Source organism: Dromiciops gliroides, chromosome 1 (genome assembly GCF_019393635.1).
Source record: "Dromiciops gliroides isolate mDroGli1 chromosome 1, mDroGli1.pri, whole genome shotgun sequence".
NCBI lineage: Eukaryota > Metazoa > Chordata > Mammalia > Microbiotheria > Microbiotheriidae > Dromiciops > Dromiciops gliroides.
Genome location: NC_057861.1, coordinates 1,870,392 through 1,894,946, shown reverse-complemented (window position 1 = coordinate 1,894,946; position 24,555 = coordinate 1,870,392). Strand labels below are relative to the sequence as shown.

General features: G+C 53.3%; 1 protein-coding gene across 1 annotated transcript in view; it reads left to right on the top strand.

The window, feature by feature from the left end:
- KLHL22 (kelch like family member 22) overlaps positions 1-24,314 on the top strand; it is a 29,963-nt gene extending 5,649 nt beyond the window's left edge. The window contains exons 2-7 of the mRNA XM_043978181.1: positions 3,685-3,920; positions 10,178-10,343; positions 13,235-13,953; positions 16,757-16,949; positions 22,217-22,450; positions 23,389-24,314. Coding sequence (XP_043834116.1) covers positions 3,694-3,920; positions 10,178-10,343; positions 13,235-13,953; positions 16,757-16,949; positions 22,217-22,450; positions 23,389-23,766 — 1,917 coding nt within the window. The 5' untranslated portion in view covers positions 3,685-3,693 and the 3' untranslated portion in view covers positions 23,767-24,314. The remainder of the gene's footprint in view (positions 1-3,684; positions 3,921-10,177; positions 10,344-13,234; positions 13,954-16,756; positions 16,950-22,216; positions 22,451-23,388) is intronic.
- The last annotated feature ends 241 nt before the right edge of the window (positions 24,315-24,555 follow it).

Here is a 24,555-nt window from a genome sequence, read left to right as displayed (position 1 = left end):
GGGAGGCCTTGGATGGTGAGAAGAAGGGGGAAGTGATGAGAGCCTTTTACAGAGTTGGCTGAGGAGAGGAGGGAGATCAGTTGGGCCTGCTAGGGGATGGAGTGAAGGACGGTCTGTGGGGGGGGGGGGAGGGGGGGGGAGATGGGGAGGATGAAGGAGGCCAGAGCTTGTGACAGAAAGAAAAGGGGAGTCCTGGAGAAGGCCCCGTGGTGAAATAGGCTAGGCTTTGGGAGGGGAGGCCATGGAGACCAGCCCCGTGGTGGAGTTGTGATTATCTACTCCCTGATGGCTGGCCTTTGAGGATATTATGGAAGTGATTTTTTAGTTGTGTTTCTTTCTAATTATTTCAAGATAATTTCTTTGAAAAAATTTGGGCCTGAACCTATGGTTTTATTAGAATAGAGAACTTAAAAACAAAACATTTATTATTTATTTTTAACATTCATTAAAATTTTTTTTGCATTCTGAATTCTCTCCCTCCTCCTCCCTTCCTACCCATTGTGAAGGCGAGAAACGTGCTATCAGTTATATGTGTGAAATGGTGCAGAACGTTTCTACATTAGCCGTGCTGTAAAAAACAAACCCCCAAAACAAGAGAAATAAAGTGAAAAAATGATGATTTCATCTCCATTCAGATTCCATCAGTTCTCTTTCTGGAGGTGGATCGCATCCTAAATTATTTGGAATTGTCTTGGATCGTTGTCTTGATCAGAGTAGCTGATCTTCATACAGTGTTGTGGTTACTGTATACAGTGTTTTCCTGGTTTTGCTCACTTCACTTTGCATCAGTTCATACAAGTCTTTCCAGGTTTTTCTGAAACCATCCTGAAGCTTTGTCATTTCTTAGAGCACATCAGTTTCCAATTCTTTGCCACCATAAAAAGAGCTGCTATAAACATTCTTGTACATTTGGGTCCTTTTCCCTTTTCTATGTTCGCTTTGGGGTACAGACCTAGCAGTGGTATTGCTGGGTCAAAGGACCTGCACAGTTTTATAGTCCTTTGGTCTTAACTATAAATTGCTCTCCAGAATGGTTGGATCAGTTCACAACTCCACCAACAATGCATGAATGTCCCTTGCTTAGGGTCACATAGCCAGGCTGTGTCAGAAGCAAGATTAGAATCCATATCTTTTGTATTCTAAGGACAAATCTGGCTCATATCCTAGGCTGCCTAGACTTAAGAGAATATTGCTGCAGTTAAAATGATTTCTATTCTTTGATTAGACACTGAGCACCAGGGAAAAATACCTATGTTGCCTGGCAGGGACAGAACTTATCTGGACTTCTTTTGACTTCTGACCCACCCACAGTTTTGAGCTTTTCTTAGCCAGCTCAGAGTCCCCCCAGCAGTCCCAGAATCTCACCTGCTTCTCAGAGCTGACCAGGAAACATGCCGGGTACTTCCTGCTGAGGGTGCCCCCTGGGCTCAGGAGGCAGAATTGCTGCCCGATAATAAAAACTCATTCTAGTGCAGTACTTTATTGCTTACGAAGCAGTTACCTGTGTTGTGATTTTGACTCTATGACAAGCCTGAGAAGTAGGAAGCCTAGGAAGGGAAAGGAAGGGGAACAGCACTTGGAGAATACCTGCTATATGCCAGGCACTGTGCCAAGGGAGGGCTTGTCTCCACTTGGTAGGAGGTTGGGGGCTTGTGTGGAAGGGCTGGGGAATAAGTAACAAGTTGGCATTTTTAGGCACAGATTGCCTTAGTTCTAGGAGGGCGGGGTAAGTGAGACCAAGGAAATTGGTGAGTAGGAGGGGAGAGGGAAAAGGGAAAGATTAGATTAAGGGCAAGCAGGCTTTAAAAACTTCTGAGAAAATCGAGTTTCCCATGGACTCCAAGGGGGAGTTGTGGTAAGGCCTTTGAGGGAGCGAGAGGAGGTCTTCCCTCCCCATACTAGGTGAGCCGTGTCCTCCTAGGCCTCTGTGCAAAACTGGCACGTGGGAGTCTTGACCCACTCTGGCAGGGAGTTTTCAAAATTAATCTTTCTGTTATCAAACATTTTTTACATTTACCCTCAAAGACATCCACAAAAGCCCCAAACTTGCAGCAAATATTAGTGATTTTTGATCCTAGATAACTGGGCCTCACTACGCCTATAATCCCTAGTGCTGGAAGCAAGGGTGAGGCTGGTGGAGCTGGAGTTCTTGGGCGTTAAGAACTTGGTGGGCTCAGCTCTAACCTTGGCTTTAATGGGCTGAGCCTTTGGGAGCAGGGGCCACCAGGTCCCCCAAGGATCTGACCTGGCTTAGGTTACACCTCCGGAGCCGAGCAGGGGCTTGAATAGCCCCCTGAGCTTCCAGCCTGGGCGGGATAGAAAAAATACTGCAGGATTGGAGAAGGGCAAAAAGATGTCCTGGGTTTTGAACAAGGAACGGAATGGGGTTTGCATGTTTTTGCCCATGACCTTGACTTCAATTCCTTGTAAAATTCTAAAGTGTATTTTTTTTTTATAGTGAGGCAATTGGGGTTAAGTGACTTGCCCAGGGTCACACAGCTAGTAAGTGTTAAGTGTCTGAGGCCAGATTTGAACTCAGGTACTCCTGACTCCAGGGCAGGTGCTCTATCCACTGTGCCACCTAGCTGCCCCTTAAAGTGTATTTTTTTAAGGGGATGATCTTGTCAGTCCCTCCCAACCCATTCTTTCTCCCTCTCTCCCTACCCCACCCCCCTTCTTACCTCTAGCATCAAATCTACAATCTCCTTTAGTGTTTAAAACTTTCCACAAAAAAACCCCAAAGAACCAAAAAAACCCAAACTTTCCATAGCCTGGATCTTTCCTTCCTTTCTAGGCTTTTTACCCATGACTCCCTTTCACATGTTCCTCCAATATGGCTTCCCACTGGTTAATTGTCCCTCATGCTCAGGGTGCTTCATGTTCTCACTTCCACCTCTGAGAATTTCTGGTTCCCATCAAGACCCTGCTCAGCTACCACCTTAGGCAGGAGGCCTTTCCTTTTCGTGTGTGTGTGTGTGTGTGTGTGTGTGTGTGTGTGTGTGTGTGAGAATTGGGGTTAAGTGACTTGCCCAGGGTCACACAGCTAGTTAGTGTCAAGTGTCTGCGGCTGGATTTGAACTCAGGTCCTCCTGACTCCAGGGCCGGTGCTCTATCCACTGCGCCACCTAGCTGCCCCTCCTTTTCATTTAGTCTTCATATCCTTCACATGCATCTTCTCCCACCGATGTTGTCCCCCCCATTAGAGTGTCATTGCTTGAGGCCAGAGGGTTTCATTGCTCTTTTTGGATCCCTGGGGCTTAGCATGTTGTAAGATCTTAATAAATGCTTGTTAATTGATTTATCAGTGAACGTTTAGAAAAACGGCCACCTCGCCATTGAAATTGATCTTCCTTATTATTCACGTGCATAGGCATGGTAGATGCTGGCTGGACTTTCTTTCCTAATGGATGAGGGGGTCTGGGAAGGGTTATAGAGTGAATGCCAAGGGCTGCAGGGATCAGAAAAGGTAGGGAGCCCCAGGTGATGGCCATTCCAGAGTAGAATGGGCTGTGGGGGAGGGTGTGGGCTCCCCCAAGGAGACCTGCTCAGACAAGGCTCCCATAGCACTTGGCCTGCACACTGGTGAGGCGCTCCTTGTCAGGAGGGGATGGGACTCTTTGTGTGCACATGGGGAACTCTGGGAGCCGCTCTGACCCTCGTGCCTTCTGTTCTGTGCCCTCCTAGCTGCTCGGGATGGCAGAAGACCAGGAGCCCCCTCAGCTGGGTCAGGTGCCGCCAGAGCCCATGGCTCAGCACTGCAACAGTAACACTTACCGGAGCGCCCAGCATTCCCAGTCCCTGCTCAGTGGGCTGTTGGCTCTTCGAGACAGCGGGATTCTCTTTGACGTGGTCTTGGTGGTGGAAGGCAAGCAGATAGAAGCCCATCGCATCCTGCTGGCCGCGTCCTGTGACTACTTCCGGTGAGTTTGGCACAACGGCATAGTTTTCTTTGTTTTTTTTTCTTTTATGCTTGAACGACTTGACTCTAGGATGAGTGATTCAGCTGTGTCTGTGGAGCTCAGAGGTTATCTGGTGCAGCCTCTCCCCAGTGCGGGGAAATCTCCCCTCCTCGAGGCAAACAATCAGATATGGGTTATACAGGTGTGACGATGTAAAACATGTTAGTCATTTTGTATAAGAAAACTGGAATAAAAGAAAAAGTGAAAGTGAAAAATCCCATGCTTCAGTCTGTGTTCCATCAACATCAGTTCTTTCTTTGAAGGTGGATTGTATGTTTCATCAGCAGTCCTTTGGCATTGTCTTGGATCATTGTATTGCAGAGAATAGTTAAGTCATTCACAGTTCCTCATCAAGCGATATTGCCGTCTCTGCACAAAGTTCTCCTGGTTCTGTTCACTTCACTATACACCAGTTCATACAAGTCTTTCCAGGCCTTTCTGAAATCACCCTGCTTGTCATTTCTTAAAGCACAGTAACATTCCATCACCATCATATACCACAGCTTGTTTAGCCATTCCCCAATGGATGGGCATCCCTTTGATTTCTACAGAATTTTTTTTTAAAAAACACTGACTTTTTTTTTTTTAGTGAGTCAATTGGGGTTAAGTGACTTGCCCAGGGTCACACAGCTAGTAAGTGTTAAATGTCTGAGGCCAGATTTGAACTCAGGTACTCCTGACTCCAGGGCTGGTGCTCTATCCACCGCACCATCTAGCTGCCCCTAAAACACTGACTTTTTTATTCTTTTTTTTAGTTCCAAATTCTCTCCCCCTCCTCCATCCCTCACACAATGAAAAGCCAAAAAAAGCGAATCCCTGCCCCTAAACCCCAACAAAACCAAAAAACCATTACATATTGCATAGTCTGCTGTGGAAATATTTTTGAATTGACTAGCCTAATTTTGGGGGGCCTAATCTGTGGAGGACTAGTCTGGGGACTTTTGACTATTTGGCTATCTGACTGCATTTAATTTAATATGGGCCGTTTATAAAATTCCCCCACACTGCTCCACTCCCAAATTGATAAGCACAGGATTAAGAAGTCTCTTAACTAAATAATCCAAGCAGAGTTTATTTATGAGATACTATTTCAAATTAGGAATACAGGGAAATAAAATGTACAACCTGACTGCTTTCCTGCGTCTCTTTCCCACCTGCTGCTTGGAACTTCTTGAATATAATTAAGGGCCTTAGCCGCCTCCGGCCTCAGGGCACCTTACACTTTCCCTGGTTTGTATTAAAGCCTGTAACCTTGTCAGCCAGGTCTTCCGAACTAGTCCTTGTCCCCACTCCCCTCTAGTCAGCCTATCTAGTCCGTCTTCCTCTAGTCAGCCCCTCTCCTTAATCTTGTCTCTCTATCTAGTCCGTCCTCGCTCCTTCTTTTCTTCCTGTCTAACTCTCAGGTCTATATGTACCTTTTCTTCTCTCCACTCAAATCTCTGGGCTTCCTTCGCCCCTACAGACCAAGCTAATCCGCCAGCCAGAGCTGCAGCTGGTGGTGGTGGTGGTGGGGCGGTGCTCTCGAGCCTCATGCCTCAGCACAGGCCATCCGGGATCTTTCAGATAGCTCCGCTCAGGTCGGAGGGAGCTGGGGCTTTTTTTCCCCCCCCCCCAGCTGTCTGTCCTGGCGTCTTGTATAGCCCACGGGGCTTTTTCACTCAGCTGAAGCTGAGGAGGTGGGGGAGAGACCATGAGGGCCTAAGGCTTTCTAATCTCAGCCTAAATTTCCACACTGCAAAGCACAGTTCTGCCTTAGCCCTAGCCTTAAAGAAAAGATGAAAGGAAGGAAGGAAGGAACCAACCAACCAACAGAACTACCAACGGACCATCCTTCCCTCTGTACCTTGAGGCCATCAGCTCTTTCTCTGGGGGCAGCTAGCATCTTTCACCATGCGTTCTTTGCAGTTGTGCCAGGTCATTGCATGGTGCAGCATTCCCAAATCTTTCACAGTCGCTGTTGCTGGGTACAGTGTTCTCCTGGTTCTGCTCACTTCACCTTGGATCAGTTCATGTACATTTTTCCAGGTGTTTCTGAAATCCACCTGTTCCTCACTTCTTACAGCACAGTAGTATTCCCTTACAATCACATACCACACATACCTAACACCAAGGCTCTCTTTTTGTCACGCCCACAAAAAGAGCTGCTGGCGATATTTTTGTACATGGGGTTACTTTTCCTCTTTCCTGATCTTGCTAGGTCCAAGGATGGGACAGCCTCTTGCATACCGTTCCACATTGTGGTCAGACTAGTTCATGGCTGTGCTTTAATGTACCTGCTTTCTCACATGTCCCCCTTGCCCCCCAGCATATTTCCTTTCCCTTTTCCGTCATCTTTGCCATTCTGATGGGTGTGAGATGGTACTTTGGAGTTATTTTAATTTACATTTTTCTGATTATTAGAGGGGCAGCTAAATTGCGCCACAGTGGATAGAATTCTGGGCCCGGAATCAGGAAGACTCATCTTCCTAAGTTCAAATCAGGCCTCAGACACTTGCTGGCTGTGTGGCCCTGGCCAAGTCACATCACCCTGTCTCTTGCCATGCCCTCATCTGTTAAATGAGCAGGAGAAGGAAAGGGCAAAGCACTCCAGGACCTTTGCCAAGAAAACCCCCAGTGGGGTCACTGAGAGTCAGACACGACTGAAGCAACTGGACCACAAAACCATCTGTGGTTTAGAACATTTTTTCATGTGGCAGTTGACAGCTTTGCTTTCTTTCTCTGAAAACTGTCTGTTCACACCCTTTGACCTATTTCAGAACTTCTTTCTCCTGGACAAAGCTAGGCCTTTGACGTGTCCCATATCTCCTTCATCTTCCCCAGAAAACTGGTTCTTCAGTCACCCTTCTCTCTCCCTCTGTGTCTTTGTCTTTCTCTTCTCTCTTGGTCAGTCTCTTTCTTACCTCTCTCCCTCCCTCTCTCTACTGTTCCCTCTTATTGCATTCAAACACACGCCAGTGTACCGGACCTCACCACTTGTCCCATGCCTCTTTTCCCATTGTGGCCACACTCCTTGACAAAGCTGTTTCTGCTAGGCACCTGCACTCCCTCTCCTCTGCTTCCCAACCTCGTCGCTCACCTGCACCTGCTTTCCAAAAGTCACTGGTTCTCTGTCTTAAATGCCAGAGAGGAGCGTTTTTCCTTCGTCCTGACCCTCGCCCTGCCTCTTGTGTCTGTCCGCCTCAGACGGCATCTGCTTTCTGGGTGTTGGTGACATGGCTCCTGTCTGACAACCCTTCTCTGGCTCCTTTGCTAGCCCCTCATCTGGCTCAGTTCTAGGCCCTCTTCTCTCTCTGCCCTCTCTTGGTAACCCCACCAGGCCCCATGGGTTTACTTGGGCGGCCCCCGCTAGTCTCTGTGCCCATTGTGCAGCACCGACTGCCTGTTAGACGCTTCAGATGAGAGATTGATCCTGGTCGCATTTTCAACCCGACATGGCCAGAATCGAACGCGTTCTCTTTCCCCTTCAAACCTGCCACTCTTCCAAACTTCACTGTATCTCTGAGGGTCATTGATCTTCCCAACAACCCTTGTCCCCCTTCTGCAGATGAGAGAGATGAGGGACTCTCCTGAGGTTGCGCAGCTTGTAGCCTTCTATCCACTAGGATGTGTGGGGTGCTCAGGAGGACCAGCCCCTCTGGTGGGAAGGCTGCTTCTCCACCTTTGCCTTTACCCCGTTCTCTCTCCTCGGCACGCACAGTGACCATCCTGACAGATGGGCTAAGCTATGTTAAGGGTAGCCAACAGGCCCCAGACCCTGTGCTGAGTTAGGGGGTACCTACCCCAGGCACGCGAAGAGGCCCCCAGCAGGATGAGTAGGTGAGAGCCATGCGTCCCAGTGGTCACAGAGGCAGCTGAAGGGGCCCTGTGGGGCCTCAGGGTCTGGTCGGACCTGGAAGGGCTTGTTGGGCTAGGCAGCTGGCCGGTGGTGTAGCGGACCCAGGTCTGGAGTCAGGAAGAACAGGGTTCAAATCTGGACTCGGCTTCTTACTGCTTTGTGACCCTTGGCACTTCACCTTAACCTTTGTTTGCCTTGGTTTCCTCTACCGTAAGGTGGGGACATTAACAGCACTTCCCTCACAGGGCTGTTGTGAGACTCGGATGAGGTAATAATCATGAGGCATTTAGCACAGTGCCTGTTGCCTGTATACAGTAAGTGTACTATAAATGTTTATTTCTTCCCCTTTCCTCCCTTTCCCCATCAGGGACCTGTGGGGCAGTATGGGCATGGGCATTGAAAATAATGGCTAGATAGACGAGAAGCATGGCCCCTGGGGAGCAGCCGCCTTCCCGGGGGCCGGCTGCTGGTCTGGGCACCTGGCCTTCAGAGCCTCTTGTCAATGGGCCCTGGATCTCTTTCTGACGGAATTCTTTTTTTAATATAAACTTATTTATTTTTTATTTGAGATATATACATATTTCAAATATTTTACTTAATTTGTGTTCATTTATTTATATGATATAAACTTTATGTAGCCCTTTGCAGATATCATTTAATCCTCACAACTGCCTTGGGGTCGTGCTATTATTATAACTTGGGAGTTAGGGACTGTTATCAGCCCCATTTCATAGATGAGGAAATTGAAGCAGACAGAGGTGAAGTGACTGGCCCAGGGTCACACAGCTAGTGTCTGAGGCCAGATTTGAGCTCAGGTCTTCTGGACTCCACACACAGCTCCATCTCTTTCACACACACACACACACACACACACACACACACACACACACACACACACACACACACACACACACACTACACCCCTCTGGGTATCCCACAAAATTTCCATCATAATACGAAGCGTAAGGGATGAAAACTAAAGAATCCAGGTGCAGAGTCACAGAATTCTGAAGTCAGCCAGTAAGTCGGTGTTGATTATTGGAAGGAACCTAGTCGCTGATTGCCTGAGAATAATCCTCTCCGCAGCATTCCTAACACGTGGTCTTCCCACCAGTCCTTAAATCCACCACGGAGAAGGAACCCTTCACCTCCCAGGCCGCCCATGCCACTTTGGGCCAAATCTGATTACCCAGCTCTAACTGATACCCAGCCTACACTTTCCTCCGTCCAACTTTCTCCCTTTTTTTTTTTTTTTTTTTTGGTGAGGCAGTTGGGGTTAAGTGACTTGCCCAGGGTCACACAGCTAGTAAGTGTTAAGTGTCTGAGGCCGGATTTGAACTCAGGTCCTCCTGACTCCAGGGCCGGTGCTCTATCCACTGTGCCACCTAGCTGCCCCATTGTTCTTTTTTCCAGTTACATGTAAGGGTGGTTTTCAACATTCATTTTCTTTTTTAAAATTAAAAAATTTTTTTAATTTTAATTTTAATTTTTTTAGTGAGGCAATTGGGGTTAAGTGACTTGCCCAGGGTCACACAGCTAGTAAGTGTTAAGTGTCTGAGGTTGGATTTGAACTCAGGTCCTCCTGACAACAGGGCTGGTGCTCTATCCACTGTGCCACCTAGCTGCCCCAACATTCATTTTCTTAAGATTCAGAGTTTCAAATTTTTCTCCCTCCCTTTCCTCCCCCCTCCCCCCTCCACAAGATCACAACCAGGTTGTATATGTACAATCCACAAGTGTTCTTTTGATCAGTTCTTTCTATGGGGTGCATAGTCAGCTTCCTCATTAGTTCCTTGGGATTGTCAAGTCATTCACGATTGCTCATTGAACAATACTGCTGTCAGTACGCACAATGTCTGACTGAATTCTAACCTAGAAGTAAATTAGGCCACCAGTCTAGCTTAGGTTATGACAAGAGCTGGTTTTGTCTCCTGTGTGTTGTTTGGCTGGTAAAGTATGGGATGGGCTCTTGGTCCTCCTGCTTGGTTATGTACGGCTTGTTGGCCATGTGGAGATGATCCCAGGGCCTTCCGGCCGAGTTCCCACCACAGCAGGCCCTCCCACGCTGGGTCAGAATGTGGGTCTGCCTTCTGGGGCCTTGCCCGGTTTAGGGAAGAGGCTCGGACCCCGAAGGCTGGCCCTAAAGCTGGTACCTTTGGGTGGATGCTTGTGTGGCCTCCCTCCCTTCAGCCAGTCCAGTCCTGGCCACTGACTCCCTCGGGGCAGCATTCTGGAGAGTCCAGCCCACCCCAAGGACCTTCCAGACTTGGTCCTCAGGCATCTCCAGCACTGTCTAATCTCTCCTGGCCTTGCACATTTCTTGCACGGGTCCCCAGGTCCAGGTGGCTATAACCTCCCCTTCCTTTGTGTCTCCCTTTTCCAGAGGAATGTTTGCAGGGGGGCTACGAGAGATGGAGCAGGAAGAGGTCCTGATACACGGCGTTTCCTACAATGCCATGTGCCAGATTCTCAATTTCATTTACACGTCTGAGCTGGAACTCAGTCTGCACAATGTCCAGGAGACCTTGGTGGCCGCCTGCCAGCTTCAGGTGAGACCCCCCGGGGTGGAGCAGGGGCTGAGGGTATCCAGAGTTGGGCACTGGAGGTGGCTGGAGGATGCCACAGAGAATGCCACGGAAATGAAGCTGAAAACACAGAAGAAGCGAGGTCTCCATGATTCACCGGGGCCTTTGACTGGAAGGTTTTCCCTGAGTGTTGGCCTTGGCTCCCAGATGATCCTTTCCGTCCCCACTTTGGGCCCCTGCTTTTACCCTGCGTCCCTTCTTCTCTGGCATTTTCAGTCACTCTCCACTGCTATCTGCCTTTGTCATTAGCTAGGCACACGCTTCTGATAGCTCCAAGGAAAGATTTTCCTTTGCTTGCCCCAGCTGCCTCCTGCCACCTCTCCTTCACTGCCAGAGAGGCCTTTCTCCCAAGAGTTCCTAATACTTGATCATCCATCTTTGCTGTTCTGTCGGGAGTGGCTGCTAGGTTGTCGGGGGGGGGGGGGGGGGCACACACGTTCTTGTCTCTTTTCTGCCCTCCTATGCTTTTTGGAAGCTCTTTCCCTCCTTTGTTTCAGTAACGCTTGTTTGAGGGTCGCCTCCTCCTTTGACTCCTGGTCGTCCACACTTCTTCTGCATCAGTTTGTGCTCACGTGTGGCTGTTTGCGTTGTCTCTGACTCTGTGTCTCTTGTGTCTCTGTCTGAGTCTGAGTCTGTCTCTGATGGTACTGGGGAACCACGGATAAAATCTGGGGAAACAGTGACTCCTTCAGTCTAGAATTTCTGAAAAGGAAGCTGTACTGCTCCACTTAGCAGTTTTGAAAACGAAGAACAGGAAACGGAAAGCTGTTCCCTTGATGCAGTGAGGAACGCGTACTTCTTTTTTTAGGGTGTGTAGTTAGGGGAGTTGGGTTGAAGGGGAGCAGATGCAGATCAGGGGCAGGAGCACGTGGGGGAGCCCCGGTGGATTCTGGCTGCTCTGCTCCCCCTCCCCTCCTGTGGGCGGCCGGCTGGCCAGCCTGCGTGACGGTCACTCAGCTCCGACCAGCTTTGTCCTTTGCAGTTCTGGGCGGGCAGACAGGTTTTCCCCTTTGCAGCCAGCTTGCAGACAGGGGCCTGTCTGCTAAGTTGGGCTGGAGTTCTCCTCGGCATCTGTGCCAACCGGATCCTAGCTCTTTGCTCTCTTGGTGGGTCTTCACATGACCAGTTATGGCGCCTTTTTCTGTGGAATTCCGAAGGTTTCTCAGTAGGACAAGACAGAAGAACAATAATACAGTAGCCTCTGCATCGATTTGTGCTCTCCTGTGGGTGTCCTTTGTCTCTGTCTGTGGGACAAGGGTGGATCCTTCCATGCCTCACTGTTCCAGGCATCTCTTGAAGACTAAGTAGCTGACGTGCATTGGTCCAGGGACCTGCCTCACTGGGAGGAATCAGCAGGGACATCCCAGGTGGTTGTCAGGAGGGGCCGGAGCCTTCCCTGTGCCACACCTTGTCACAGTAAAGCCAGGAGGCTTCTCTCTGCCCTGGGTCTGGGGCGCTTGTACCAACCCTCCCCCCTCCCAGCCATGAATTTAGACACCTTTGATTTAAACCAACCTGTGCTTCCCCCATACAGACATATGTGGGAGGGCAGCTCTCTCTTCCTGATGTGTGTACAGTGGCCATCCCATAATCCTGTGTGTCAGACATTGAGCTAGAGCCCCAGGAGAGAGTGCTGGGCGTGCCTTTATGGGCCCAACAGTCTCTGGATGTTAGCCAGCTCTGCCTTCTTGGCACCTGGGGCCTGGTTACTGAGGTCAGGTGACCTGGGGTCATCCAGCGGGTTGGTAGGAGAGCAGGGAGTGAGGCTCAATCCCCTTGGCTCCCAGCTCATGGCAGACACCCCCGTGTCCAAGAACATCGAGGAAGGTTGTGAACTGACTTCACTGGAGCTGAAACCCCTCACTTAGCAAAGAAGGGGGAGCCTTGGGGGAATGCGGCCTTTCCGACCTGCCTCGGGGCCAACTCGGGCCCTGTGGTTTCAAAGGTTGTTGTTCAATTGACTCTTTGTGACCATTTGGGGGGTTTTTGGCAGAGATAATGGAGTGGTTTGCCATCTTTTCTTCAGCTCATTTTACAGAAGAGGAAACTGAGGCACACAGGGCAAAGTGACTTGCCCAGGGTCACACAGCTAGGAAGTGTCCGAGGCCAGATTTGAACCCAGGGAGAAGAGTCTTCCTGTCTCCAGGCCCAGCACACTGTGCACGGCCCCTTTCAGCTACAGCTTGTGGCTTTTTACGGGTGGAGGGAAGTCTTCTGGGAGCAGGGTTGTTCTTCAGGTCTCGTGTTTTCCCTGAGAACAGGCTTGGTTATCATTACAGGGGTGGGGGTGGGGGGAGCTGTGGAATATTTGGGGAGCACAAGGCCTGAGCACTGCCTGACAGCCGGGAGCGTAGGCCCTGTGGGTCTTTGGGTAGGAAAGGGTGCTGTGGCCTGGGGTCAGCGAGTCTGAGTCACTTCTGCTGGATGAACTTAGGTCACTTCATAAGTAGGACCTCAGTTTCCTCTGTTGTAAAATGGTAGGATTAGATCAGATCATTGATTCCCAAATCCCCAAGATTTTCCAGCTTTTTAATGTCAAAACATTTAACAGATGCCCTTGACAGTGGGTTTATTTTTGCCATATGTTCACAGCAAAGTGGGGCTGAAAATGACAATGGGAGGTGGTGCGTGGCTTCTCGGCCCCGGGCCCCTAACTCTGCCAGCCCTGAGGCCCCTGAGGCCCCTCGGTGGAGCTGCTGTTTCATGGTCTCCAGGGCTGCTCCGCTACTTGTGGTAGGCTTGGTATCCTGAGCCTTCCTGGATCAGGGGCCGCTTGGGAGGATTCTTGGCTGTGGGGGTGGCCACGGGGCCCAGCTGGGCCTCCCTCAGTGAGCGCTGCTCTCTCTCTCCCTCAGATCCCAGAAATCATCCATTTCTGCTGCGACTTCCTCATGTCCTGGGTGGACGAGGAGAACATCCTCGACGTGTACAAGCTGGCTGACCTCTTTGAGCTGGGCCGGCTGACGGAGCAGCTGGACTCGTACATCCTCAAAAACTTTGTGGCCTTCTGCAGGACTGACAAGTACCGTCAGCTGCCCCTGGAGAAGGTCTACGCCCTGCTCAGCAGCGACCGGCTGGAGGTCAGCTGCGAGAATGAGGTCTACGAGGGGGCCCTCCTGTACCACTACACCCAGGAGCAGATCGAGACTGGCCAGGTGTCGCTGCTGGAGCCGCCCAAGCTGCTGGAGACCGTGCGCTTCCCGCTCATGGAGCTGCCGCTCCTGCAGAGGCTCCACGATAAGCTCAGCCCGTGCCCGCTGCGAGACACGGTGGGTGATGCCCTGCGCTACCACCGCCACGAGAGCCTCCAGCCCAGCCTGCAGAGCCCCCACACAGCCCTGCGCTCCGAGTGCCACTGCGTGGTGGGCTTCGGGGGCATGCACTCCACGCCGTCCACGGTCCTCAGTGACCAGGCCAAGTACCTGCACCCGACGCTGGGAGAGTGGAGGCACTTCACCGCCGCCTTGGCGCCCCGCATGTCCAATCAGGGTGTGGCCGTGCTGCACAACTTCGTCTATTTGATTGGTGGGGATAACAATGTCCGTGGATTCCGTGCTGAGTCCAGGTGTTGGAGGTAGGTGGCCTCGGAAGCCTTGTTGTCTGGCCGCGGTGTGGGAGCTTATTTAGGAAAGAAACCCCTTAGTCCTTTGGGGTGTGGTTCAGCGGGCGCCCTCCAGTTCACACATGCATTTTCAGGGTCCAAAGGGCCTGAGGGATGTGGCAGCCTGGCCCCAGAGGTTAGGAGACATGGCCTTGGGGCCTCTGGTCCCTGAATATGTCAGCAGGGCCCAGCGGCTAAAGGAGGGGGAAGGACATCCAGGTCTCAGGATGGTGAGCCCAGACATGGTTCCGCCTCCCGGGCTGGCCGCTTGGTGCCCGTGTGGCTTCAAACCCTGGGTTCTTGATGTCTGGCCAGAATTCGCCTCTTTGCCGCTTCCGTCAGTCATTACTTGTTCTGCCAAGTCAGTGCCACCTCCCGGGCATCAGTTCTTGAAACTGACATCCTTGAAAAGAGCTTCCTGGCCTCCGGAGACTCAGCCCCGTGTGGTTCAGCTGGTCTTCCCGATGGCTGCAGAGCCTCCTCTGGACAGACTCCTGCTGACCGGTGTCCCTCCTACAGAGCTGAGCACAGCAGCACAGGTGCAGGAGGGCAGGCTGGACCAGAGCAAGGAGGGAGGTGATGAGGAGGGCCCCTTAGGACACCGAAGAAGGACAGTAGCTCTTACCCCATCTTACAGCGTAGGAGCCAGGCAAACAGGTGAAGCCACAGGTCCCGAGGGTCTGAGGACATGTTCCTACTTAGGATTTCCTGACTGTTCCACTGTGTGTTTGTGTATTGGGGCGGGGGGACAACTGATACCGTCCCTTCCAGCATTGCAGACCCCGTGGCTCTCTGGGTGTGGCCAAGATGGGGGTTAGCCTTCCCTGCTTCCCTAACCCCCGACTCTGCCCCTGCCCCCAGACCCAGGGGTGCCGGCCTTGTCATCGATTGGCCGATCCTCAGGGTCAGACTCGGGGCACTGTTGTCTTTCTTTGTACCCGCAGCCCTTGGCCTGGGGTCTTGCTGGGCTTATTTGCAAATAGGTTCTACACCCTGGGTGCTCTCCCAGCCACAGGGAGTAGGCAGGGTGGGCCCCAGGGGAGGGAGCAGCGAGTTCCACCAGGAGCTTCCCTGCCCCTGCCCCTGCCCCCTCCATCACAGAAGATGCTGTTATGTCTGGATTTTACAGGGGAGGAAACTGAGGCTAGAAGAGGCTGCTACTTGCCCAGGGTCACGGGCTAAGAGCTGAGTTGGGATGGGCACGAGCTGCAGAGGAATTGAACAGATCCCAGGTTGGGGCTGCCGGCCGGGAGCTTTGAAGGGGAGGGAGGGCCCTGCTGTGCTCTGCCCTGGTCAGACCTGACCTGGAGCGTTGTGTTCAGTTCTAGGCACAAGACATGAAGCCAGGGCCACAGGCGAGGCAGAGGCTTTGAGATAAGCTCCTGAAGCTTAACCTGGAGAGCGGGGCTCAGGAAGGGGACGGCTGCATGGGGACGAGGCCGGCCTTGTTCTGCCCGTCCCCATGGGCAGGTGTGGGAGCGGTGGAGCCTCCCAACTGTCAGGGCCGCCCCAAGGTCGAAGGAGCCTGACGTGGAGGCCGCCGGCCACTGCTTGGGGGTGTTGTTGGGCAGAGCTGGCGCTGGGCTGGTCTGGAGGTCCCCTCTGGCACGCTGAGATTCTCCCCAGTCTTTCTTGACCTTCGCTGCCCCGGTGGGTGCCAGCGGCCCAATGGCATGTGTCCTCTCGCCTCCTCAGCCTTGTGCAGCCTGGCTCCTGGCATCCTTGCTGGCTTGGCACACCCTCTCCAAAGGTGTCAGTGCAGTTATAATCACTACGCCCTGAGGCCTTTCCTCCTGCTGGGCCCCTGTTCCCTTGGGGGCTCCTCCAGACCACACCCCGTAACTGGAGGTGTTTGCAGGGGCCCCGCCCTCAGCCTGCTTCTCTTTCTCTCCAGACGCTCTTGGTGACTTCCTCTGGTGACCCCCAGATCTTTCTGTTCCTACCCCGCATAGCACCACATCTCCAGCTGCCTATTGGACATTTCTGCTTGGGGGTCCTGGAGACCCTCGCCTTCAAGGTGGCCAATTTGCGTGATTCAGTGTGGTCTGGATTCCTCCCTCTGCTGCATGTCTCACGCAGCCCCTAGCACAGTCTGGGCCTTTGTCACCTCTAACGGGCCTCCTCCTTGGCTTCTTCCATCTCTGCCATCCCCCACGCTCCTGCCCAGGTGTCGCGTCTCTACTCTGAATTCCCGGGTCTCCTTCTCACCTCTGGTCTAGCTTTGAAACCTTGCAGGCCCCTTCCCAGTCTGATTGGGCTGGGCTCTCCTCCTCACCAGCGGGCTAATCCCGTGGATACATCCTTGGTGGCGTGTCAGCTCCTGGAGACGCGGGATGAGTCCGTTCTTTGTCCTTTTGTCCCTGGGCCTGCACAGGGCAGGTGCTTCATAAATGCCTCTTGGTTGGGTTTGGGGGCCTCTGCTCATCATGCACGGTGAATGGACTCAGGCTTCCATGTGTGGTTAAACAAACACCAGTGAAGCTCCTGTGTGCTGCCAGCACCCAGCACTTCTGTTCCCTCTGGGGAAACAACGGGCAAATAAAAAGCAAACCGCAGGGAGTCTCGGGGGGTCGGGAAGGCCTCGTGGATGGGAGGTGCTCTCTGGGGACGTACCTCAGCAAGGATGTGACGGGTTCGGGCAGCATCGAGGAGGCTGTCCTGTTCTCCCTGATGAAGAGGCGGGTCGGGCCCGGCTGGACTCTGTCCCAGGGCACGGCTTGTGGCCCCTGCTCACCCAGAGATGTTCCAGCTCTGTCTCCTGGTCTCCTTTTCCAAGGTACGATCCAAGGCACAACAGGTGGTTTCAGATCCAGTCCCTGCAGCGAGAACACGCCGACCTCTGTGTGTGTGTCCTGGGCAAGTACATCTACGCCGTGGCTGGGCGAGACTACCACGCAGACCTGAAGGAGGTGGAGCGTTATGACCCCGATACCAATAGGTGGGACTACGTGGCACCCCTGAGTAGAGAGGTAAGGGGCCCACCAGCATGGGTGCGGGGGAGGTGCCACCTGTGGGGGCAGCCAGTGACAAGGCACCAGTGTGGGAGGTGGACTGTCTTGTCTCTGCAACGGCCGGGAGGCCGGGCACTGACCTATGAGGTGGAGCTAGCAGGGAGTCCCTTTCCCCGGCAGCAGGCCGGGATTTCTGGGGCGTTCTTTTTCCTGTTCCCTTCCCAGGCTGCTGCTCAAGGCAAGGCAGGAAACCTCCCCTGGGAGGGGGGAGGGTTCTAGGTACGAGGTGCTTTGGACTAGGGAGGCGGCGTGTTGTGCTGTAAAGAATGCTCTCCTGGGAGCAAGATTGCAAACCTCCCTCGGTGCAAGTCAGGCCTGTTTCCCCTTAAATACATGGAAACCGTCCTGGAGGCTGGATTTGGCTCGGGTTGGGGTGGGGTTCAGCTTATGGACCTGACTTCCCAGTCACCTCGCTCCAGGGAGAGCAAACATCGATTATAATAGGGCAGCCAGGTGGTACAGTGGTTAGAGCACTGGGCCTGGAGTCAGGCAATCTGGCTGTGTGACCTGGGCGAGTCACTTGTTTGCCTTGACTTCCTCACCTTCAGAATCAGGTGGAGAAGGAAATGGCAGCTCCCTAGGAAAACACAAGGAGTCAGACACAACCAAACAACAACAAAGCACTGATGAAGCTCCTTCTGTGTGCGGACCGGTGTGCTAAGTGTTTTACAAATAGGATCCCGTTTGTCCTTGATTCTGTACTGGGGGAGGAGGTGCTGTGACTGTCTCCACTTTGCAGTTAGGGAAACTGAGGCCGACTGAAGTGCCAGGACTAGCCCAGGGTCACAAGCAGCTAGAAAGTGTCTGAGGCTGGATTTGAACTCAGGATGACTCCAGGCGCAGTGTGTTGTGCACTGTGGTGCCCTCTAGCTGAGTGAGTCTCCTTCCCTCTGCCCTGGGACTCATCGGAGGCCCTTCTTAGTTGTGTGCATTGGAGAGGTTGCCCCTGAGCTTGGCTCTGGACCCTCCTCTTTACACTCTCTCAGCCCAGTGATGACCTGGACACTGTCTAGAGGCCTAGGTTTCCACAGCCTTTTGTCCTCCTTTTGTCCTCTGGACTCCGGCCTCACATCTCCAGGCGTCTCTTGGACATTTCAGACTGGGAGGCCTAGAGGCATCGGAAGCTCAGTGTGGCCAAAATGTTATCCTTGCCTCTCCCCTACGCTCCCCGATTTCTTTGGATGGTGCTGCCAGTCATCCGGCCTGGCCATCTCGGACCCTTCCTCAGCCCCTCACGTTCCCTCATTTTGATGGCCCGTCTCTCTCTGCCCAGCTCACGTGGCCCCCCTTGAGGTGAGGGCCTCATAGATTCTTACCTGCGTCTTTGCCACCGTCACCCCTTCCCTCCAGTACTTCCCTGCTCTGCTCCTTTCGTACGGCTGCCCAAGGGGTTTGCCCAGGGCTCACTGTCCTGTCCTGGGTACAGAGTCCCCAGTTTGGCGTTTCAAACCCCTTCCCAGCTTAGAGGCTTCCTGCCTTTCTGGGCTTGCTGCGGACCACTTCCTTCTTCTCACTGGGTTTGACCCGAATGGGACTCGCAGTTGCTTGTGTGATCATTCACCTTCTCTTTCTGCTTTTGTCGGAAATGACCTTTTTATTTAGATTCTTTAGCTCAAGTGCTGCCTTTGCCCCGAGATGAGAACTCTTGAAAGGAAAGCAATCAGTGGATATGAGCTGAACAGTTAGACAGATTTACTGTGCAAAAGTATATTTTAAAAATGTATTTATTTTTCATTTTTCAGTTCCAAATTTTCTCCACCCCTTCTTCTACCTATTGAGAAGGCAAACAACATGACACTCATTACACAATGTGAAATCATGCAAAACATGTTTCCACTTTAGCCATGTTGGCAGGGGAGGGGAGGAAGAAAAATAAAGTGTTTCAGGGGCAGCTAGGTGGCGCAGTGGATAGAGCACCGGCCCTGGATTCAGGAGGACCCGAGTTCAAATGTGACCTCAGATACTTAACACGTACTAGCTGTGTGACCCTGGGCAAGTCACTTAACCCCAATTGCCTCACCCCCCAAAAAATTTATTTAAAAAGTGCTTCAGGGGGCAGCTAGGTGGTGCAGTGGATAGAGCACTGGCCCTGGATTCAGGAGGACCCGAGTTCAAATGTGACCTCAGACACTTAACACGTACTAGCTGTGTGACCCTGGGCAAGTCACTTAACCCCAATTGCCTCACCCCCCAAAAAATTTATTTAAAAAGTGCTTCAGGGGGCAGCTAGGTGGTGCAGTGGATAGAGCACTGACCCTGGATTCAGGAGGGCCTGTCCCTCCCCCCCCCCAAAAAAAAAAGGTGCTTCAGTCATCAGTTCTTTCTCTGGAGGTGGATAGTAGCTTTTTAAAATTATTTATTTTTTTAGTTTTTTTTGGGGGGGCAATGAGGGTTAAGTGACTTGCCCAGGGTCACACAGCTAGTAAATGTCAAGTGTCTGAGGCTGGATTTGAACTCAGGTCCTTCTGAATCCAGGGCCGGGGCTCTATCCACTGCGCTACCCGGCTGCCCCCCTATTTTTGTTAAAGTTGGATCATTGAGGCTAGTTGGCAGCTGCTGAAGCCAGAGGTTGGGCCTGGGGCAGGCAAGCCTTATCTCTCTGTCTGTCTGTCTCCCCCTTCCTCCCTCTCCCTCCTCTCTCTGTGTCTCTCCTCAGAATGTATTCTGTTAAGTGGGATTTTTGTTGTCTAGTTGTGTCCAACTCTTCATGACCCCATTTGGGGTTCTCTTGGCAGAGATGTTGGTGGGCTCGGCCACTTCCTTTTCCAGCTCATTTGACAGATGAGGAACTGAGGGAGGCAGTCGGTTGACGGGCCTGGCCCAGGGCAGCAGGCCTGCCTTGCTATGCACGATGGCGTCCCCTGGCGCCCACTCCTGGCGTAGCAGCTGTCAGTTCCATCAGCTTCTCTCCTGAGGAGGCCGAGCACGATCTGTGCTTGTTGTTGCCCTGCCTGGTACCTTGTATTTAGGACCCAGAAGGCACTTCTGCAGCCCCGGAATCTCCTCGTTTCTTTAGCTCGGTCACGTTTGCAGAGTGGTTTTCTCGGAGAGGACAGGCATTGTGTCTGCATTTTCCAGCTGGGGACACTGAGGCTCAGAGAGGTTGAGGGAGTTGCTCCTGAGTGTTAGCTCGGACGTGCTCCCAGGTTCCCCCAGGATGCTTCTCTTTTCTGCCTGATTTCCTTGGGAACCGTGGGCTGGGCCTTTCCCTGCCCTGGGCCTTACCTGCTCAGTGGAGGTGCGCTCTCTCAGCTCTCTTCCAACTCTAAATATCTCAACGCTGGGGACCCTAAACTGGCCTGGGTGGACAGGGCGTAGAAAGGAAGGTGAGGGAACGGAGTCTGGCAGAGAGGGCGGGCGATTGACTCAGGGTCCCATAGTCAGGGACAGATGACAAGGCGGAGATTGGCTCTGGGCCTGCTGACTCTGCTCATGCCGCAGGAGTCTCGGGCTCCCCTGACGGCAGAGGCAGACATAGGCTTGGTGGGCTGCTCGATGTCCTTCGTTCAGCAAATGGCACTGGGGCAGGATGAGAAAAGTGCCTTCCCTCAGGGAGTTTCCGGTCTAGAATCGATTGCAGGATGTGCTGGGGGGCCAGAGCAGGGAGGAAGGTGCAGTGGTTAGAGTCCCGGTGGGGATTGGACACCAGGGTGAGGAGTGGGACCCGTTTGATAGAAGAGGCCACAAGGGGTCATGGTTTAGGCTCCCAAGAGGCTGGAGCCGAGCCAAATCAGTGCGTGTGTGTGTGTGTGTGGGGGGGGGGGGGGCCCTTCGAGACCCCAGACTTGGGAGCAGAGCAGGGAAGAGTGAGTGCAGCCATTGTCGAACACCTGCTGTGTACCAGAGCCATTGGTTAGCAAGCACTGAGCCCCTTACTGTGTATCAGACCCTGTATTGGAGGTCTTGGGGATACAGGGACAGAGGTGGAACGGGCCTTTCCTACACTGGGGCTAACGATGGAGGCTGATGAGACAGACGCGTGTGTTTGGAATCAATACAAAGTAAGGTGGCAGGGCGCTGGGAGCTGAGAGTGTGAGGAAGGCTCTCATCTGAGGGGTCCTTGAGCTGAGTCTTGAAGAGAACGAGAAACTAGATAAGAAGATTGAATATTATTATTAATCGTCATAATAAAACCAAACAAAAGGCCGAGGGGAGGAGAGCAGCCCAGGCACAGTCACAGATGGGCAATGGGGACATTATGGGAAGAAGTGGGAGGTGGCTCGTCTGTCTTGGACCAAACGGTGGGTCAGGGAGAGGGAGGCTGAGCCTGAGTTGTAAAGGCTCGAGGCCAGAACGGCGCCCATCTGATTCCAGAGGCCACAGGGAGCCACAGGCAGTGACCCAGCAGATGTGTCCCCAGAAGCTGTGGCATGGGTGGCCGGCTCCCTTCTGCTGGCTGCTCCTTCACCTCTCCTTGCCCTCTCGCACCTCCTCTGGGCGGCCATCCCCAGGGTTGGGAGTGTGCACCTCCAGGAAATGCACGGCTTCCTTCAGAAGCCTAATTCTGCTTCCTCTAGGCCTTATCTTCTCTGATAGCCCTCCCTCCCCCGTGTCTGTGCCTGTGCCCATGCCCGTGTCCTTGCCTACTCCAAGCCAAAAGTGGTTTCTTTCTCCCAGAATTCCCTGTGACCTCTCCTTTGATCCTGTGCTCCCTTCTCTCATCAGTGTTCCCCCTTACCACACCCCTTGTGTAAGACCTGGGGCTCCTTGAAGCCAGGACAGTGTTTCCCTGACACTGAGCATCCCTAGTGTGAGTACATCGACACCAGGATGTTCTGGGGGGCTTGCCCGGAACGGCCTGGGCAAGTTCTTGCTCACAGTGTGCCCCATGCAGAGCCTTCATGGTCGCGTCTTCCACGCGCCCTGCCATCCCCTCACGAGGGAGGCCAAGGAAGGTGGTTCCCATGACTGCCGGAGGCTGTCCAATTCTCTCCTGAGTGTCAGAAACAGCTCAAATGTGGGGCCTGTGACTTGTGGTCGTGGGCTCATTGATTCACCAACAGATGATCACCAGCCCCTGTCTGGGGGTGAGTGACACCAAGTCAGCCCCCACTGTAGGCATGCCTGGTCACTGGGGCTGCAGAGACAAAAGAGAGAGGTGAGGGGCTGGACTCCAAGCCTGCTTGTCTTTTGCCTCTTCTTCACTTGGACCCGGTGAGAGAAAGGACCGAGGCCATCCCTGCCTGCCCCCGCCTGCCTGACGCTGCCTGCCTTGTCCCTTGTAGGTGTATGCCCATGCGGGGGCCACTCTGGACGGGAAGATGTACATCACCTGTGGCCGGCGAGGCGAGGACTACCTGAAGGAGCTGCAGTGCTACGACCCAGACGCCAACTGCTGGGAGGCACTGGCCAACAGCCCCATCCGGCGTGCCTGGCATGGCATGGCCACCTTGCTGGGCAAACTATACGTGATCGGTGGCAGCAACAATGACTCGGGTTACCGGAGAGACGTGCACCAGGTGAGGGGGGAGGCATGGCAGGGGGGCAGGGGGGGGCCTTCCCCTCCTCACTGCCGCCTTCTCTGTCCTTACATTTGTCTGGCCCCAGCCCCCCTGGAAGATGGGGAGCTGAGGGTACGATGTGGGACTTACCACTAGCTAGGCAGTGCTAAAGCCAGGACAGGAAACAGCCATGGCAGCCTGACTCCAGAGCTGGTACTCTGTTTCGAGTTGGACAGTTCACTTATAACAGACGTTTATTAAGCACCTACTATGTGCAGAGCCCCATGGTAGACACTTAGGAAGATGCAGAGTTGAGCTGGGCCCCTGCCCCATAGGGCTTTGAGTCGGCCTCATGGAATGACAAGGCCTCCCCCTTCCCCCTCCAGTTAACGGTGAGTCTGTCAGGTAACCAGATGGGAAGGAGCGCAGTGCTGGGAGTCCCTGGCACTGGGCAGGCTGCTACGGCACTGGAGGTGCTCTACTTTCCGCTCTCAATGTGCTTGGGGATCCAGGGGGAAGTCTTTAGTGATGAGGTAGTGTTGGAATTTGAGTGATGGGCAAGGTTGTTGTGGGCTGGGGGATCCTACTTAGACTCGGGGAGGCCGAAGGATGGCAACTACGCGGGCAGCTCGGAGCCCAGCACTGCCCAGTGCCCATGTCTGAGGTCGAGCTGGGAAGTGGCTCACCCTGGGGAGATGCAGGGTTGTGGCTGCTGAAGTCCTCCCCGCCGTCACAGCTCAGCACCAGAAAGGGAGGGGCTCTTTTCAGTAGAGATGATGTAGAAGAAGAGCATGACCGTCCACTCGGCTGCTGCACCCGGGTACTGTGCGGCGTCTCCCTTGTCAGGACGGCCGCTCCTGGCTGGCCTCACTGTTCGGATCCCCAGAGCGGGCTTGTTCTAAGAGCTTAATGCGTCCTTCCTTCCTTCATCTCAGTGCTTGTGTTCTTCTTCACAGGTTGTGTATTACAGTCCAAGCACCAGGCAATGGACGGCAGTCTGCCCACTCCCTGCTGGGCATGGTGAGCCAGGCATTGCTGTCCTTGACAATAAGATCTATGTTCTGGGGGGCCGCTCCCACAACCGAGGCAGCCGCATGAGCTACGTCCATATCTATGATGTGGAGAAGGACTGCTGGGATGACGGGCCTCAGCTGGAGAATGCCATCTCGGGCCTGGCGGCCTGCGTGCTCACTCTGCCCCGATCGCTGCTTACAGACCCTGCCCGGCGAACCCCTGACTGGCACCCAGACCGGGGGCAGCGGGACCTTGACCTGGGCTCCGAGGTCATGAGTGTGTCTGACTGGGAGGAGTTTGATAATTCCAGTGAAGACTGAGCCTTGGCAGGCGGCCCCTCTTGTTTTTAGAGGGAAGGATGGCAGGGTCCTCGAGGGTGCAGAAACCTCAGATAGACTTAGCCATTGAGAAATGAATGCTTCACCTCGTCCCTGCCCCTCTGAAGAGTTGGGAGGCTGGCAAAAGGCCTCTCAATCTCTTTGTCGTCATTGACCACGTGCGACTCAGAACTCACCCCAGGAGCTATTTGAGCAAAGAAACTTGGCCTGGCTGACAAGATGTGCAAACAAAGGACCCTTAAACCTTTGTAGATCTCCCCCTCCTTCAGCTGTCAGTATCCTGGGCACCCTGCTGGCCTTGGGCTCGGTCATGTTGTCCAGGTTCCTTGGGGAAGGAACCCTCCTCCTCCAGAGCCCCCAAAGCAGAGGCTTCTGGGAGCAGGGTATGCAGCTGACTGCTGGAGCAGGAAGCAGCCAGATGGGGGAGACCTTGGCCTTGTGAGGACAGGCCCCCAAGGGCCAGAAGGAGCCTCAGCAGGCAGGAGGCTTAGAACCACTTGTGAAGATGCAAAGGGCACCGAGTGCGATTGCCGGGGTGGGGGTGGGGGTGGGGGTGGGGGTGGCTTTTTCAAAACCATACAGTTCATAAATGGAATAATAAAATCGGGCAGGTCTTTATTGCATTCCCAGCACCCGGCCTTGATGTTTCTTTCTGTGCCCTGTGTCTGAGTTGGGCAGTACCCTGAAGTGTCAGGCCCACCATGGCAGGAGGAGTGGGGTCCTTGCATCGTTAGCCAGACTCCATGTCCTCACACAAGCAGCTGAGGCTTT